This window comes from Eubalaena glacialis, chromosome 18 (genome assembly GCF_028564815.1).
Source record: "Eubalaena glacialis isolate mEubGla1 chromosome 18, mEubGla1.1.hap2.+ XY, whole genome shotgun sequence".
Lineage (NCBI taxonomy): Eukaryota > Metazoa > Chordata > Mammalia > Artiodactyla > Balaenidae > Eubalaena > Eubalaena glacialis.
The window spans coordinates 70047375-70066039 of record NC_083733.1 but is presented as its reverse complement, the minus strand read 5'-3'; the positions used below and the strand labels follow the sequence as shown (position 1 = coordinate 70066039).

At 51.2% G+C, this 18665-nt stretch overlaps 1 protein-coding gene across 1 annotated transcript; it reads right to left on the bottom strand.

The window, feature by feature from the left end:
- Positions 1 to 6806: 6806 nt before the first annotated feature.
- ZNF8 (zinc finger protein 8) lies at positions 6807 to 18179 on the bottom strand. The gene is made up of 4 exons (XM_061172752.1): positions 18031 to 18179; positions 13385 to 13511; positions 12995 to 13090; positions 6807 to 8492 (listed from the first exon to the last, which is right to left on the bottom strand). Exons 1-4 carry the CDS (start codon positions 18094 to 18096, stop codon positions 7096 to 7098), a joined length of 1686 nt encoding a protein of 561 aa, XP_061028735.1. The 5' UTR covers positions 18097 to 18179; the 3' UTR covers positions 6807 to 7095.
- Between the last annotated feature and the right edge of the window lie 486 nt (positions 18180 to 18665).

Genomic DNA, 18665 nt, shown 5'->3' with positions numbered 1-18665 from the left:
CCGCTTCCGCCCAGCGCCGGCGGTTGGGGACTTCATCTCCCAGCGGCCCCGCGCGCTCCGTGCCTGGAAACAGCCGGCATAGGGTGAAGGGCCTTCTGGGAAATGAAGTCCAAGTGCACCGCCAAAGAAAGAGCGTGGGACGTGTCAGTCCGTCTTCCGCGGGGCGGGGCGGGGCGGGGCGGGGCGGGGCGGGGCGGGGCGGGGCGGGGCGGGGCGGGGCGGGGCGGGGCGGGGGAGGTTGGAGGACTGGACATACAGTGACAGGCAGTTTCCTGTGTCCTTTTAGATATCCAACGTATGTACTTTTTTTCCTCTTCCTCCTCACATACATGTATAAGTATTAATGGAAGAAATTTTCATGTATTGAGGTACGGGGAAGTCATTCTGGCTTGTACACGATTTAACTTTACTTTTATGCTAACTAAAACTTAAGCCTGTTTGCAGCCTATCACACACATATTGTACATCTGCTTTAATCATTAAAGAAAAGGGTGCACTGACCAGAAGTAAAGCATGTCCATGTTAAAAATAAAGATTAAATGACTTCCTTCCTGGGACAGCAGTGCCGGTCCTCCTTCAATGATAAGGCTCCCTTCCCAGGTGCCAAGGCCATACTGACTCACTGTTTTTTGTTTGTTTAAATTTATCTGTTTTATTTATTTATTTTTGGCTGCGTTGGGTCTTCGTTGCTCCGCCCGGGCTTTCTCTAGTTGCGGCGAGCGGGAGCTACTCTTCGTTGCAGTGCACAGCCTTCTCATTGCAGTGACTTCTCTTGTTGTGGAGCATGGGCTCTAGGCGCGCGGGCTTCAGTAGTTGTGGCTCATGGGTTTAGTTGCTCCACAGCATGTGCGATCTTCCCGGACCAGGGCTCGAACCCGTGTCCCCTGCAATGGCAGGCGGATTCTTAACCACTGCGCCACCAGGGAAGCCCCCTGACTCACTGTTGATCTGATTGGTTTTGTTTTTGTTTTTTGAAACCTTGAAGGAAGGTATCCTTGACTTGTCTGATGCTCTTTGTTCTGAGAAGATACAAAACTGCACTGAAAACCATGCTTCAGTGGAGCAGTTCCTCAGAGTTATCTGAGATGCTGTCTTCCAGGCTATAGTCCTCAGTTTGGCTCAAATAAAACTTTCTTCTATTCCTACTATAGATTGGTTTATTGATGGGAAATGTATGTGCTACAACTAGCTTGCAGGAAACTTTATGGAGTCTAGGCTGTTTTACACTCAATTGGTCCTGTTAGCTCAACACACACGTGTGCATATATACAGAACAGGTGTGGCCAAGACACACAGTCATGGGGACATTTAACTGGGGGGAGACAGAGACAGTGAACAATGAAACAAAGGAACAAACTTAGTTTAATTTGAAAGAATTAAGGTTTTGTTTACATTTATTTTTTGAACTGGTAATACTTTTACATGTTTCAAAATTCCAAAAATATCAAAAGATATAGAGTGAAAATTATTCCTCATCCTTTTCCCCTCACTTCTCCTCCCCAAGAGCAAGTAGTATAGTAGTATGTTCACTCTGTACCCTTCAGATATAGTGTGTGTGTGTGTGTGTGTGTGTGTCTGTGCGTAAGCAATGGCTTCTTCTTTACACAAATGGAAACATACCATACAAACTGTTTTATACCTTTTCACTTAACAATCTTGGTGCTCTTTTCCACAGTTCATAAAGACAGCCCCCACTTTAAGGGCTGTGTAAAAGGCAGCCAGTTCACCATAAATCACTTAGCCAGTTCCATGTGGCAGACACTGAGGTTGTTTCCAAATTTTCACTTCTGAGATCAATACCACAGTTAAAACTACATACAAACAGTTTGCACGGGTACAAATATATCTGTGGGATTCATCATCAGCAACTGGCTTGCTGAGACAAAGTGTTTGTTTGTAATTTAGATAGCAACCAACAAAGTGCCCTTCACAGAGGCTGTATCAATTCATGCTCCTTCAGAAATGTGTATGAATCCCTCCTCCCCCTTTTGGCTAAAAGTCAAGGCTGGTAAGATGCTGGGTGGAGGTCACATTGTTACGATCCTCCTGAAAGGTAATTTAAAAAGCTACATGAAATCCATTCTCAGAGGAAAATGTTCAAGATAGAGTAAGAAGCACATATTACAAGAGAAACAGAAGGGATTCTAATTTTCTAAACACAAGATAACTACACATAAATATTTTTGTTGTGTGTATAAGATTTAGTGTTCACTCTATGTATACACACATGTATATTTCAAGAAAAAATTACAAGGAAAATTAACAAAATCTTAAGGTAATGACCGTCATCTCTGGATGGTGGAAGTATGAGGAATTAAATTTTAAATAAACCTCCATACTTATGTGTATTTTACTTTTGTGCATTTTACAGGTTTTGCTACAAAGAATTTGCATTACTTTGACAAACTGATAAAACCATGTATTTTCCCTAGTTTATAGTAATTTCCCCTGAGGAGTTTCTTATCTGACTTGGTTTCAAAGCATCTGTAAGGAAATCAGTAGGAATATGATGCCTAGAAAACGTGACCCGAAAAGAGAAATGGAAAATTCCCAAAGATCTGCAGTGCACGGGAGAGGGCGGCAAATGGCAATGGTGACAAGCTTGTTCCAGGCTTACCTGGTGAGGCCACTGTAGCCTCAGCCCACCCAGTGTCCACTCTGAGAACTGTGGAAACATGACCCTTCGGCAGCTGCCATTTTTCGGGCCAAGGCGGAGGGAACGGGGCAATCGCAGGCCTGGATTCCAAGCTGTCCAGAGCTGTGACGTTACCGCGGGGTCTCCCCTCCTCAGAGCACACTGGCAGTGGGAGCATTCCGAGTCTGGACCCCACACGGCTGTTGGGGCCGTGAGGAGGGAAAGTCAGAAGTGGGGAGGGCTCTGGTGGCCAGGCCACTTGGTGTCATGTCACTTCCCCTCTCGTGGCCATCCTGCGCCAGTGGTGGCAGTGGGAATGGAACGGAATGAAGACAGCTGAGATGTTTACATGGTAAAACCAACAGGATATCTATCTTCTGGCTTGAGGGATGGGGTGGCGGGTGGCAACCATCCCCGTGCAAGGGCCCAGGGGAGGAGGAACAGGTTTGGCCTGGAAAGTGGCCTTTCCCTCCAGGTAGGCTGTGTTCCGGGACTTTGCAGGACACCTAGGGGAGCGGCCCAGCAGCATGCAGCTGCTGTTCTAGCCTGAAGCTCAGAGACCAAGATGCGGGCGTGAGCAGCACAAAGCCACGTGCGTGGACGAGGACATCCGGGAGCGAGCGGCGCGCGCAACGGGCCTCGGGGACCACACCCCGGGGACCCCAACATTTAAGAGGGGAGGGGAGGGCAAGAAGCCCCTCGAGAGGTAGAAGGGATCTGGAAGAGTGGCGTGTTCCAGAATGCCAGGGGATCGAGCATTATAGGGAAGGGGGCCTGGCCGGCAGGCTGAACAATCCAGGGGATGAAGAGGCGGAGCCGCGAGGCGGTGGCGGCATCTGATCAGCAAGTGGGGAGCACGAGCGACTCCTCCAAGAAGAGGCTGGAGGAGGAGGGCTGAGGGCGCTGCCAGCTGCCTATCCACTACCCGCTTCCCGAGACCTTACTCTGGTGCAGTCTCAGCCACAGAGGTTAGAGAAGCTGAACACTAGCTTTCCAAGCGCCCTCGTCGTTAGGCGGCGCCCTGTGACCCAGGCTTGGCCAGTGAGACATAGGGAGCACCGGCTGGAAGCTTCGGGAAAAGGCTTTTCTCTGAAACCTCAGTGGAGAGATGAGCACAGGCCTGCCCTTCCCCCGTCCTGCAGTCCTGTGGACGCAAGCGCTGAGGCTGCAGCAGTCTCCCTGCGATGAGGAGGGACGGGGTGGGAGAGAAAACACTGCCTTTGACGTAGCTGAGGCCCTGAGGATGCAGCCTGATCTGTTTAAGCCGCTGTTAACGGGATGCCGACTTCAAGTGCTGGCTCCTAGCTGTGCGAGCTGGCCATGGCTGCTTTTGTCCTGTGCCTCATTTTCCTTGTGTGTAGAATGGCACCACCTCACAGAACTGTGAGGCACTGCCTGTCTGAAAACACAGCTTTTCTGAGCCATGGAAATAGAAGGTTATTTGCTAAGAATGAAGTGGCAGGTGGTGCAGGCTAAGCCATGAGCACAGAGGTGTTGTGACAGTGAGAGCTGACAAGGGAAGTCCGTGAGGACAAGCCCAGAGGACAGGTGAGCGCAGAGAAGCAAACGTGAGGCTTCGAGGGCTCTTGTGGAGCCTCTGGAGATGAGCAGGGAGGCTGGCTCTGAGCGTCCTGGAGGCCAGCTCTGCCGGGATGGAGACCCCGCTGGCTGGGACACCCACAGCACCCAAAGAACAAAAACGGACACGAGCAAGTTCTGACAGGGTCCTGACACTCAGCCATCACGTCTCAGCAGTGAGAGTTCTGGTGCTGTCATTCTGACGGAGGTCTCAGAACTGCCTCTGTATCCTTCCAGCCTTCCACGATGATACTTCTTCCATTCCGCTTGACGCTCTGCCAATCCAACATTCCTTCTGTGGATATTGTTAGGAACAATTTCCACAAGCTGAGATGTGCCATGACCAATTTTCCTTCCTTCCAATTTCTGATGTTTATGGTTTGTGTTTAACTTCACTAGAACTCAGCTGCAGTGGGAACAGCAAACAAACAAAAAAAGGCAACCGTGCTGTATAACTGGAGCACACGACATAGTGTCCCGGTGGGATGGGCATTTCGCTCTTTCAGTGTAGGTTAGAAAGCAGGCAGGTTTAAATCCTTGGTTTTTACATCCTTTCTGCTATGAGATACCAAGGATCACACCTCAAACACAATGTTCTTCTTTATGTCAAGAACAGCATAGACAAAGGTCACAAGGCTTTGCTTTCCTGAGGAGTAAAGTTGGAGGAAAGCAAAAAGATGATCCAGATGAAGTTTCCAATTGTGGACATGAAAATGGTCATGTTAGAATGTTCTGCATCGCATACAAATAAGCCATTTTCTCAGACGTCTCTCTTTCCTGGGCATTGACAGCGGAAAGGTCTTCCGAAGGTCTTCCAGCAGAGACCCCAGCAAGATGGGGAGCCGTGCTTGAGATGGGGCAGACGAACTTTGAGAACAGAACAGTGAGTCACACCATTCACACAGCCCCGCAGCACAGCCTGGTGACTTGACGCCAAATCAGAAGTCACTCCACCAGGCCAAGGAGGGTCTGACGGGCAGGCTTGGGATGGGGACAAAATTTAGGTTATCCTGTTGTTTGTTTCCCCCAACATATAAAAGACTAAAAAAGACAAAGAAAGAAGGGAGACCTATAGATTAAAAGAGACCTAAGAAGAATATTAAGCAAATGCACTGTGTGATTTTTGTTTAGATCTTGATCAGAACAAACCAAATAGAAAACAAAACAAAATTTATGAGGCAACCAGGAACATCTGAACACTAGATATTTAATAATATTTTGAGGAATTACTGTTATTTCTGTTTAGATGTGAAAATGGTAATATAGTTTTACTCGAGATTTAATGAAATTAATCATTTTTCCTGCTTCATCACAGACATTCTTAAATGAAACCAACATTTTTTTTTTCCTTTACTGAAATGCCGGGGAAGGACGAATATGAACAACGACCTCGGGACCACTTCCTTGATTCCCACTCAGGCTCTGGCAGTTTTACCCACTGTTGCTTTTGCACTATCAGTGCAAACATCAACTTGGTAAAAAAGGCAGATGATGGCTCAGAATGATTATGAAAATGGTTTCTGTCAGCATGGGCTAACATGATTTTATACACATATTTAAAAGTCCATGCTTTTTAGAGATATCCAGAAAAATGGATGAAATGACAAGATTTCTGGGGCTGATGTAAAAATAATCCCGTGGCAGGCAGGGGTGCCAGTGAAAATGTATTATCCATGTTTTACATGGAATGTCCAAAATAAAATGCTAAAATTTAGATTACTCAGAAAAATAAGTGGATTCTTTTCCTTCATACCAACTACGAATGCTACAGAACAGTGAAAAATTACGAAAAAACATGTTGTGCACATGCTCATGATATCACTTGCTAAAATCAAATGTATAGGATTGTTAATACAGCCCTGATCAATCAATTTACAGAGTCTGGGGAAAATTGGCTCTTGTGCTGGGCATGGTTTCTCCACCTCAGGGCCATGTGATTCTTTGCTGAGGGGCTGTCTGGGGCTTTATAGGATGTTCAGCAGCACCCCTGGCCTCCCCTACTGGATGCCAGGGGCACCCCTCCCTTCCGCCAGTCATGACAACCAAAATTCGTCCAGACATCATCAAGTGTCTCCTGGGGAACAAAAGGACTCTGAGTGAGAACCTCCATCATAGGCCACACTGCTGTTCTAAGGCGACGGTTTCCAGCGGGAGCTGTGACACCCCCAGGGAACGCTGTGGAATTTCACGGGGGCTCCTCTGACATTTGATTTGGACAACAGTGTGGCTGCCATGCATGCTCTAATGACTCTGAAGTGCAGAACTGGCCCCCAGGGACCGTGTATGTATGTGTGAAACCACCTGTCTGTAATGTATGAATTGAGACCCTGGGTCGACTCCATGTACAAACCAACTAATTCCTGCAAGTTTAAATGTTATACATAAACCTTCCAGAAATGCACTGGCATTTTGTTTTGTTCAAACCTTTTCCAAGAGTTAGTCACCACTTTGGGAAATCACACCCACACAGGAATGCCTCTCATAATGTTTCCATGGTCAACACTACACCCCGTGTACCGGACGGCAACAGGCAATGCCCCAGGTCTCCGGGCACAATGGCCACAAGGTCACAGGGAGAGATATCACCAACTCAGCACACGTTACCCTACTGTAAATTACTTTCGCTTTAATTATCCTTTACAAAATGGGGGCACGTATGGATTTTTCAACATTACACGTGTGTGGGTTACATTACCTGTGAATTCATTTCAGGGTACTGGGCTTGATAGATTGGAGAACCACTGATCTCAGGTGTTTGGGAAGCGTCATTTCCTTAGGAAAACAGGGCATTTCTACCCCAGTCCCCCTTCCATAAATACACGTTGTAGGACTTACCACATTTTTGTACCTGTGGTTCAAAAGTCATCCGCAGAGTTTCTCCCCTAGGTGGATTCTCTGATGTCAAACAACACGGACGTGCCCACGGAAGGCTCTTCCACCCCAATAACATGCACTGGGTTTTTCTCTTGCATGATTTCGTGGATGTCAAACAGGGCCAGTGCCCTGCCTGCGGGCTGCCCTGCCTTCGTCCCGGCCCCGGGGCTCTCGCCCGTGGGCCCGAGCTGGTGCCGCCCGAGGTGCGGGCTCCGGCCGCAGGGCTGCGGGCGCCGCCGGCCCCGGCCTCGGGGTTCCTCCCTGGTGTGCGTTATCTGGTGTCGGATGAGGTGCGAGCTCTGCGTGAAACACTTGCCACACTGGCCGCACCTGAAGGGCCTGTCGCTGCGGGGAGCCCCCTCCCCAGGGGTCAGGGGCTCCGGCCACGCCGGCGTGGGCTCGAAGGCCAGCCTCTGGCGGCAGTCGTAGGGGCCCTCGCCGGCGTGCTTGCGCTGGTGCTGCGCCAGGGACGAGCTGTGCCGGAAGCCCTTGCCGCAGCGGCTGCACTCGTAGGGTCTCTCGGCCGTGTGCGTCCTCAGATGCAGGAACAGGCACGTGGTGCGCGAGAAGGCCTTGCCGCACACGCTGCAGGTGAACGGCTTCTCCCCGGTGTGCGTGCGCCGGTGGCGGCCCAGGGACGAGTTCTGGTTGAAGGCCCGCCCGCAGTCCTGGCACGCATAGGGCTTCTCCCCGGTGTGGATCCTCCGGTGCACCGTGAGGTGCGTGCTGTGGCAGAAGGACTTGCCGCAGTCCGCGCACTTGTAGGGCTTGTGGCCCGTGTGGATGCGCTCGTGCTGCACCAGCGAGGAGTTCTGGCTGAAGGCCTTGCCGCACTCCTTGCACGCGTACGGCCGCTCCCCCGTGTGGATCCTCCGGTGCACCGTGAGGTGCGCGTTGTGGTTGAAGGACTTGCCGCAGTCCGCGCACTTGTAGGGTTTGTCCGGCACCTGGCTGCGCGCAGGCTCGGGTTCTGGCTCCAGAACCGCCTGACCGGAAGAGCTGCTGCGGTCACTGTTGTCACGCGGCTGTCTTCCCGAGGAGCACATCTGCTCACCGGCTGGACTCGGGTTCTGCTGCGAGCTTGTAAGCCCTGAGTCGGGAGCACACAAACACTCTGTCCTGGAAGTCTCTGCGAGGGGATTTGGGTTTGGACGCAGGACACAGTTTTCCCCAAGTCTGAGACTTTCGTGGCTTCCACCTTGAACCAGTGCTTCCTTGAGGCTGAATTCCAATTGCCTCAAATTACCCTGGTCCTTCTCGGGCCCCTGTACCCGGCCCTCACGTTCCCAGTCTTCCCCCGGTGTAGCGGGACATGGAGCCTCCCCCAGGAAGCCTTCCCGCCCCTTCTCCTCAGGAAGGCCCTGCTCCTGGGGCGGTGCTCGGCCCTCAGGTCCAGGCTCCCAGCCTGAAAGAAAACCCAAGAGCTGTGAGGGGCTGGTGGACACACCCTGGGCCTGTGACCTAACCTCTTGCCCCGCCTCCCAATTCTGCTCTCACATTGACCCCAGTGCCCTGTCTGCAAACACAGCTTCACACATTCATCCTTTCAACAAAAACTTCTTGAGCACCTGCCATGGGCCAGATATTGGCCTAGATCAGGAGATGGCCAACTACAGCCCCCAAGCGACCGATGCTTTTTATGTTTTTAAAGGGCTGTAGGAAAAAAATATGTGACAGAGATGGGCGGGATTCTGAAGCTGTCGGTGGCTGTTCAGGCAGTCATCCAGGTACTGCTATCAAGGGATTTTGCAGGTGACATGAAGTTTACTCATCAGCTGACCTTAAACCTCAAAATAGGGAGATGATGCTGGATTAGCTGGCTGGGCCCAAAGCAATCCCCTCAAGCTTTAAAAGCAGAAGGAGAAAAAAACAAAAAACAAAAACAGAAGGAGGTAGAAGGGAGAGGCTGGCTGGGCAGGGGGTATGAGCCAGGGAATGCGGGTGCCTCTCAAAGCTGAGAGAAGCTCTCGGCTGAGTCTGCAAGGAAACAGGAACTTCAGTCCTGTGACCGCATGGAACTGGATCCTGCCTGTGTCTAGATGCGGATTCTTCCTGTGCCTCCCAGTAAGTCAGCCCCCCAACCCCCAGCCCGCCGACGCCTTGCCTTTGGCCTTGTGGGCCCCAGAGCAGATAAACCAGTCAGATCGGACAGAACTGGGAGATAATAAATGTATGTTGTCTTAAGCCGTGTTTGTGGCAATCTGTTTCAGCGGTGACAGAAAACAAACACGGCAACTGCAAGTTGCCCGCAAAGCCTAAAATATCTACCGTCTGGCCCTAGATGCTGGGGACAAGGCAGTGACCCTCCGGAGCTGGGGAGGCAGACACTGAACAAAGCGCAGAAGAAGCAGGCTTGGGTGGGGAACGAGTAGCTCAGTACAGAAAACCCAGGTGTGACAGGCCAGATCCCCAAGCGCAGGTGCCCTCTTGTCTGAGGACACCCTGGAGGAGAGGCACCTGGCCTGCGGATCCTCCAGAATCGCCCCTCACGCAGGCAAGGCGTGAAGTGGCGGTGGAACAACTTACCACACACTCACCCCTACAACAGCTCACGCCTACTCTCTGGAAGGCAGAGTCTAGAGCCAGAGTTGGCAGGGCTGTGCCCCCTCTGGAGACTGCAGGAATGGGTTTCCTGGCTGTTTCCAGCATCTAGAGGCGCCCACGTTCCTTGGCCCTTGCCCTCGCCTCCAGAGCCAGCAGCGGAGCGCCTGCCAACCTCTCTCTGACGTCACCTGTCCTCTCCCCGCCTCTCTCACTAGAGGACTGTTGTGACTGCCATGGGCTGGCCCCATAATCCAATGGATGGGCGTGGGGCATCAGGACGTGGACATCCTTGGGGGCCAGGCTCCCTGCTCACCCCAGCCCTCTCCAACCTCCTCACCTGCTGGAATCCTGTCCACAGCACACTCTATGTGTTCATTCACTTAGGGTCCATCTCACCACACCAGAATGTCCACAGCCAGTTCCTAGAGCTGACAGGGAGCAGGTTCTCCAAAATACACGCTTCAGATGCGAGGCAGTGAGGGAGCACTGGCCGGGGGACAGGTGCCGCAGGAGCCGAGCCTGGCCAGGCAGCAGGCGCCTGTCTCGCTCACCTCCAGCCCCCAAACTGGACTCCATGCACAGCACCCAGAGGGTACTTAACAAAAACACCGGCCAGCCCACAAGAAAACTCTATAGGAATGTTTCCAGCAGCACTTTTCACAAGAGCCAAAAAGTGGCAACAACCCAAATGTCCATAAGTGTGGTCCATCCATATAATGGGATATGATTCAGCCATGGAAAGGAATGAAGTACTGACATACGCTACAACATGACTGAACCCTGAAAACAAGATGTTCACTGAAAGAAGCTAGACACATACAAACTATTAGGTATTAAAATAAGCTACAAGGATATATTGTATTGATACAACACAGGGAATTTAGCCAATATTTTATAATAACTGTAAGTGGGGTACAGCCTTTAAAAATTGTGAATCAGTATATTGTACACCTGTAGCTTATATAATATCGTACATCAACTATACTTCAATAAAAAAATAAAAAATAAAACAAACACAAACAGAAAAAAAGAAAAAGCTGGACACCAAAGGCCACATATTGTAAGATTCCATTTAAATGGAATATCCAGAATATGCAAATCCATGGACAGAAAGTGGATTAGTGTTGCCAGGGGCTGGGAGGGATGAGGCGATAGAGTGACTGCCTTTGATATTGTCATTTAATGAGAAATACGTATTTGGTCTTCATCTCTGGTCCCCTGCACACAGCTCCTAAAAGCCTTGGGATTTCCTTAGCGAGAGGGGTCAGGAGTGTCTTTTGTTAATTGTAGTAAGTCCCCCTCAACCATATGACTTTATGCTAACGAGGTGACTCTTGGTGGGCCCCTGGACAGCTTCAGGATGGGGAGCCTCAGCCCCTCTCCCCTGACATCTGTCTGTTCCTTTGTATCCTTTATATTATCATTTGCAAAAAACAGTAAACGTAAGCAGTGTCTCCCTGAGGTCTGTGAGTTGTTACAGCCCGTTACTGAGCCTGAGGGGCTGTGCGGACTCCTGATTTACAGCCAGCCGGTCAGAAGTATGCGAGGCCCTGACTTGTGGCCAGTGTCTGAAGTGCGGGCAGCCTTATGGGACTGAGTCCTTAAGCTGTGGGGTCTGCACCAGCTCCACGGAGACAGCGTCAGAATTGGACTGAATCGTTGGGACACGCGGCTAGTGTCTGGAGGGGTGGAGAATTGGTTGTTGATGTGGAAACCCCACGTTTGGTGTCAGGAGTGTTCTGTGGGTAAAAACCAACCATGGTACTGCTAATGGGCAACTTCTGGGCAGCAGAAATGTTCTGGAACTAGACGCTGCCGATGGATGCACAACCTGCGAATACGCTCAAAACCACGAATCGTACACCTTACGTGGGTGAATTTTATGGCACGCTTGGGACCTGGCAGCTGGAAGGGGGCTGGCCTGATGGGAGTTAGTTCAGGGCCTGGGGGTGAAGGCCAGCGTTTGGGGCTGGAAGATGTCAGACAGGCTCCGTGGCCTCAGAGGAGACAGGGTACTTGTCAGTCCTGCCCCCGGGTGATGGGCCACACCCTATTGTGGAGGTACCGGGGCTTCACTACAGATGGTGTCAGAGGCTTTCAGGTGGGAGGCTGGGCTGCAGGTACAGCTGGTTAGGTATCCCGTGGCCAGAGCCCACTTCTTTCAGAAAGCAGTCAGGGTACCAACGCACCAGCCCCAGGGAAGGGATGGATAAGCCAGTGATGACAATCTAGACTCCCTCCTTCCAGCTTCCCTAGCAGCTGGGGTGACCCCCTCCTGACCAAGGAGACCTCAATGGACAACATCTGGAATTCTGATAAAAGGGGACAAATGTGATTGGCGCCCTTCTTCCCAGCTCCTCCTGCCCCTGTCTGGAGCACAGATGTGACGGCCAAAGCTGCTGCAGCCACGCTGAGCCCCAAGGAAACGCCAGGAGAATCAGAACCATCAGCCTTGGCATTCCTGGAATGCCAAGCCAGCACCAGCAATGGCCACCCCTGGGTTCCTGCTTCGTGAGAAAAATGCTGCTCTCTTGCTCTGAGGTGCTCTAGCCCAGCTGTCAGGTATTTACGGCTGAACACAATCCTGTTCCCGAGAGAACAGAAGGGTGTAGGGAAGAGGTTTACAGACTGTGGACGTGCAAGAATGAAACGGAGAAGATGAAGGGCAAGTTCACACATCAGAAACGATCCTGTGGTAAGGGCACGCTGGGAAGGTTGCTGAGAGAGGGAAGAAGTGGTGCGTTCTGACCCCTCGAGGAGAGGCGGGAGGTCTCTGAGCTCAGAGAAAGGGGAGCACGGGTGAGGAGGCCTCAGAGCCCCGGGAGCACTCCAGGCAGGGGACGGGAGGACAGGGCCCAGACTGCCTGTGCAGGAGAGAGCTACAGGGTCGGCCCAAGGCTGCCATCCTAAGAGGGCCAGCTTTCAAGGCTGGTCTTTGGCTGGGTCTGGGAACTTGGATTTGGGGAGGGTTGCCACAAACCTAACTGGTCAGAGAGGCTCACTGTGCCCAAACTCTGTGACAACAATATGGTTTAGGGCGAACACCTGCTTTCTCCTGGGAGCCTGGAGTCTTGGTCTGTGCCAGGTAGGGGGTGCCCACGTGACCAGCCCCCAATACACCCCCTGGCACAGAGCCTATAGTGAGCCTCCCCGGCAGCCAACACTTCTCCCCTGTTGTCACAACTCACTGCACGTCCAGGGAGGGATTCTGAAGCTGGCGTCTGGCTCCCTCTGGACTCGGCCCCACTGGCCTCTTCCCTTTGCTGACTTTCCTCTGTATCCTTTCTCGGGGACCCCGACACACCACCCCTTCCAAGCAGCACAACCGCTCCTGTTAGGGGTTCCCACTTGGCGGGTTCTCACCTGGACAGCAGCCCTGGGCAATTCCTCTCTCTGCCACCCATAGCTCAGCCCCTTGCTCCAGCTGGGAGATGACTTCGGGTTTGGGAAGCTCAGGCCCTGGAAACAGAGAAAGACAAAGGAGGTGGGAGCCTGCTCTGGAGAAAAAGAACCAGCCCAGGCTCCAGCCCTAGACTCCTGACCGTCAGGACATGGGGGCGCCTCATAAGTTTTTGCAGTGGGACAGAAAAGGGCAGACACCCTCCTACCCGCATGTCCCAAAGGAAATGAGAATTCAAGGTCTCTGATCCCTAGCCCAGGTCAAGTCCTCACACCAGAGGCCCTACGACCCATAACCCATGAAGAATAAGTCACCACAGGAATCTGAGTGTCAGCTTGGGAAGTGGGCCTCACCCACAGAGAGCAGGTGCCCGAAGGTCTCCAGCATCACGTCACGGTACAGGGTCCTCTGGGCAGGGCCCAGCTGCCCCCACTCCTCCTGGGTGAAGTCCACAGCTACGTCCCGGAAAGTCACCGGCTCCTGAAACATCACACACACTCTCAATCAGCCGGACTGTCCTCATCAACGTGCTCGGGAAAAGGAGGAGGAGAGGGGAAGGTGAAGACAAGCAGGCCAGTGTCCGGAGCGCACTTTCTGAGCGAGGCAAGTCAGGTTTCACTGGGCACCTACTGGGCTGCCTCATGCGGGGGTGGGCTGTATGGCGAGGACATGAGAAAGTGTCCAGGCAAGATCAAAGCCAACCACAGCTGACCTACAACTGATCTCAGACAGGTGCCGGTGCCGACAGAGACCAGTGTAAACTGCTGACTTGCAGATTTGTGGGCTAAAGAAATGGTTACTTTTCTAATCCACTAATTTTGGGATAGTCTGTTGTGCAGCAACAACTAACTGACACACTAAGAAATCCTCAGATTCAAAGCAAGGCTTATCATCCTCCCTGAAAAGAGGGATGTGCAGTTGAGGTCAGAAACTCGCTGGCCTTGAGAGACTGGGCAGGCTCACAAGTGACTAAAGTGGGCCCATGTAAGAGCTTACGAGGGTATAACCTATAAGAGGTGACACGGGAAGTGATGAGTAATATGTGTGACCTGTCTGAAGGGGTGGCTGGGACTCAGAATCAGTTGACTGTGGGGAAACACAGGCCCCATGTGGTCAGAATTCCCAATCTCTGGTGAGAAGCTGAAAATTCGGTCACATTTTATGAAGTGAAAACTTTAAATTTTGGTAAGTTTATGCAATGTATTTACAATGTTTCCCACAAATGAAACCCTTCTGTGGGCTGGCTGTGGCCATGATTAAAAGCTGGATCAAAGGCTTGGCTCTGCCATTTCCTCGAAAGGCAGAGAGCAGGTACCCACCTTTGCCTCCTTGTTTCCTTGTCTACAAAGAATCACTCCTTGGGAGCTGTGATAGGGATTAAGTGGCTGTAAAACACTTCTTACAGGACAACTGGATAGCCACATGCAAAAGAATAAAGTTGGTCCCCTACCTCACACCATATATAAAATTGAACTCAAAATGGATCAAAGACATAAATGTAAGAGCTAAAACTATTAACTTCTTAGAAGAAGGGACTTCCCTGGTGGTCCAGTGGGTAAGACTCTGCGCTTCCAATGCAGGGGGCCCAGGTTTGATCCCTGGTCCAGGAACTAGATCCTGCATGCATGCCGCAACTAAGAAGTCCACATGCTGCAACTAAAGATCCTGCATGCTGCAACAAAGATCCCACGTGCTGCAACTAAGACCCGGTGCAGCCAAAATAAATAAATAAATATTTCTTAAAAAATTCTTAGAGGAAAACATAGTGCTAAATCTTTATAACCTTGTATTTGGCAAAGGATTCTTAGATATAACAGCAAAAGCACCAGCAATAAAATAAAAAAATAAGTAAAATGGACTTCATCAAAATTAAAAACTTTTGTGTTCCAAAGGACATTATGAAGAAAGTGAAAAGACACCCATATGATGGGAGATGATAACTGCAAATCATATATCTGATAAGTGACTTGTACCCACAAGATATAAAGAACTCTTAAAACTCAATAATAAAGACAATCCAATTGAAATGGGCATAGGATCTATATAGGTATTTCTTCAAGAATATATAAAAGAATATACAAATAGCTAATAAACACATGAAAAGACGCTCAACATCATTCACCACCAGGGAAATGCAAGTCAAAATCACATACCAAATACTTCAATTTTAAAATTGTATTTTCTTTTAAGAAAAACACAGTCAGATTTAAAAATATTAAAGATATTAAAGAAATATAGTACAGGTGGCATATGGCTCTGACAAAAATTGTGCAGCAAATATGCAGAACCCTTTGGTTGGGAACGGAGGTCTCCGCTCCTGTCCTCATATCCTCACCTCCCACTCAGAAGGTCCTCCAATCCTGACAACATGCTCCCTGTGCCTCCTGCCCCCACCCACACCACCTAATCTGCATGGGGTACCAGTGACAGCCCAGCCACCAGGTCTTCAGACCCCCGCAAACCTCCTCCTCCTCTGCACCGCTGGGTCCTGGAGGGATGGGCTTTGTCAGACCCCATCCTCCCCCCTCACCCAGTGCCTTAGTTAGCTCTCAGTGTCTCTCCTACCCCCACCCCCCAGATGCCTGAACGTTTTTCTCAAACCCATGCCATTCCTGCTTAAAACACCTGAATGGCTCCTTTCCATCTTTGGATATAGGATGACCCCTTTTAGCCTGGCTATGGTTGGCTGAAAAACGGCCCCCAAAGGTATCTGGGCCCTAGTTCTTGGAACATGTGAACGTTACCATAAATGGCAAAAGGGACTTTGTGGACGTGATTAAGGATTTTAAAAATAGGGAGATTATCCTGGATTATCCAGGAGGTCCCTAAATTCAATAACAAATGTTCTTCTGAAGGGAAGGCAGAGGGAGATTTAACTACAGAAGGCAGAAGACAACGTGACCACTAAAGCAAATGCTATGCTGCTGGCTTTGAAGATGGACAAAGGGCTACGAGCCAAAAAATGCAAGGTCTACAGCTCTAACAGCTGGAAAAGGCAAGGAAACAGATTCTACCCTAGAGCCTTGACAGGAAGGGCAGATCTGCCCACATGTTGATCACAGCCCAGTGAAGGTGATTTCAGACTTCTAACCTCCAAAACTCTAAGAACAAATGTATATATTTTAAGCCACCACATTTGTAGTAATGTTATGGCAGCCAGAGGACGCTAATACACTGGACCTCAAAGCCCTCCACTTCTGGTCCTCGCCTCCTGTGGTGGCTGGCCTCCAAGATGGCCCCCAAGGATCCCCAGCCCTTTGTAGCCCCCTCCTATACGAGCAAGTTTGACTTGTGTAACCAATAGGATATAGTAGAGCGTGAATTCTGACCCCAGGTCATAAGACACTGTGGCTGCCACATAGCTCCCTCCTGGATCGCTCACTTTGTGGGAAGCTAGGTGCCATGTTGTGAGGCCGCCCAGGCAGCTCCACAGAGAGGCCCACATGAGAAGAACAGAGGGCTTCTGCCTGTCATGTGATGGAGCCACCCTGGAGGTGGGTCCTCCAGGCCCAGTCAAGTCTCAGGTGACAGCAGTCCAGGCTGACACCTTGACTGCCATGAGCCCAAGCCAAAACCACCAGCTAAGTCATTCCAGGATTCCTATCATCAGAAACTGAGATAATATTTATTGTTGTTTTAGGCCACTACGTTTTTCATTATTTGTTACACAGCAACCGATAATGAACACACTTTCTCTTAAGCCTCTCACTGCTGACAAAGACTCTCTCCTTGACCAAACTTTAGTCTGGCTCCTCACAACCCTCTTCCCAACTAAGCTTTGACTTCTGGTTTTCTGTGTCCGTTTCTGCATCACTCAGTTTTACCAAAAATACACTGATTTAGCCAGAATCCCACCCTCCATATCTGATCACTCTTGATATCTTTTCAAAGTCCTCATCCCCCACAATCCTCCAGATAACATCCCCTCATTTGGGTGCTTCAGCAATAGTCCTGTTTTAGGTCAGTTTAGCAAGAATTACCCCCGCCCCCCCCACTATAAATAACCACTTTTCCCTCTTGTATTCGGAATAGAGCCCAGTTCTATACTGAAGTCTCTTTCCCCCTATTGCAACAGTTCCCAAATAAAATCTGTTTTTACTGCTTTAACTACTGTCCAGCTCTGGTATTCTTTGACACTGCTCACTCCCTGCCATCCACAGCAAAAGCAAACTAAAGCGTGGTTGCATTTCCTGCCAATCTGCAACAACACGTCTCTGAACACATGCACACCTAGGATTGTCAAGAGTCTCACTCTGCATACCAAATGCGAAATAAATGCAAACCCCCGCAGACAACAACAAAAAGACAGAAAGTCTGTAATTTCAAAGACCCGGAGCTTCAGGAATTACGAATTTCTTTTGGTTCCTGCTACGTGGAGTCAGCATTACATGGAGAACAGAGGCCACTTTGTCTAGAAAGGCTGGAGCTTTGAATCAAGCGCCTTCCCAGACGGCCTCGCAAGCAGACTAGCCTGTACTGCAGTCCCTCACAGCCCCGCAGGGGTCAGACCCGGTGCTCGCTCCCGCCCCATTAACGCGGTGTGTGGTCACCTGTCCTCACCCCAGAGGCTGAACCCGGCCGCGGGCCAGGGGGTTCGGGGAGCGGGGCTCTGGGTGGGTGTCGGTTGATTCCGCATGTTGAAGCATCTCTACTCCAGTTACTATTACCCATCCTCACGGTGGTCGGCCTTCGGGGCGGGGCCAGCCCGGTCCTCGGGAATGACCCCAAGTTCTAGGCCGGGACGGAAAGGCGGGAGGACTTACGGAGCATGCGCACTCGGGGACTGGAAGGCCTGGGTTCGATTCCCGACGCCACCCCTCACCAGCTGGGCTAGTCGGGGCGCCCGACCTGGGCTTCAGTCTCCCCGTATGACCAGGGGATAACGCCCAACCGTGCTCACCGTGCGCTGCGAAGGGTAAAGGGTCAATATCTGAGGGAGATGCCCGGCCTGGGGCCCGCTGCCGTCGTTGTTATTGTTACTATTATTGTTCCGCCGTACCTGGAGCCGTTCCGCCGGCGGCCCCGTAGCCATCGCCAGTGCCGCCGCTTCCTCCTCGGGGTCCATCCTGGGCCGACAGTTCGAGGACAGGCGCCCGATGTGAAGCTGAACCAGAGAGCCGCTCCCGCTACAGGGACCGCGGGACTCGCCGCCCGCCGGACAATGGCGGCCGCGCCGGCGACGCTGCAACTACAGCTCCCAGAAGGCTGTGCAGCGCGCTGCAGCCCCGGCCAATGAAAGCCTTCGTTCATCGAGCCTTCGACCAATGGGGGCTTCCTCTCGCTTGCCCTTCGGCCAATGGGGCCCCTCAGGCCGCCGCGCTGTGGGCCTAGGCGGGCGGGGGTCCAGCGCCAGTCGCTATGGTGTTGCGGACCCGGATGGTGGGGGAATCGTTCTCCCAGACCAAATGCCAGTCCGCGCCCTGCGGCCCCGCTTCCAAATGCCAGTCTGCGCCCTGTGGCCTGGCATCGGAAAGCCAGTCTGCAACCTGGAATGCCACGGCCCGGGTTGAAATCTGGGCCTGCTCTTCCCAGCTGGAAAGGCGCAGGAGGAGGCTTGGGGCTTTCCTTGTTTGTCTGTGGATCGTATACTGCCGTTGTGCTTAAAATATTTCTATGCTTTACAATTACATGAAC

Coding starts and splice junctions, on each gene's coding strand:
- ZNF8 (XM_061172752.1), bottom strand. CDS start 18,096: ATGGACCCCGAGGAGGAAGCGGCGGCACTGGCGATGGCTACGGGGCCG. Junction 13,512..18,030: donor CGCCGGCGGAACGGCTCCAG/GTACGGCGGAAC, acceptor GTGATGTTTCAG/GAGCCGGTGACTTTCCGGGA. Junction 8,493..12,994: donor TGCCCAGGGCTGCTGTCCAG/GTGAGAACCCGC, acceptor GTTTTCTTTCAG/GCTGGGAGCCTGGACCTGAG.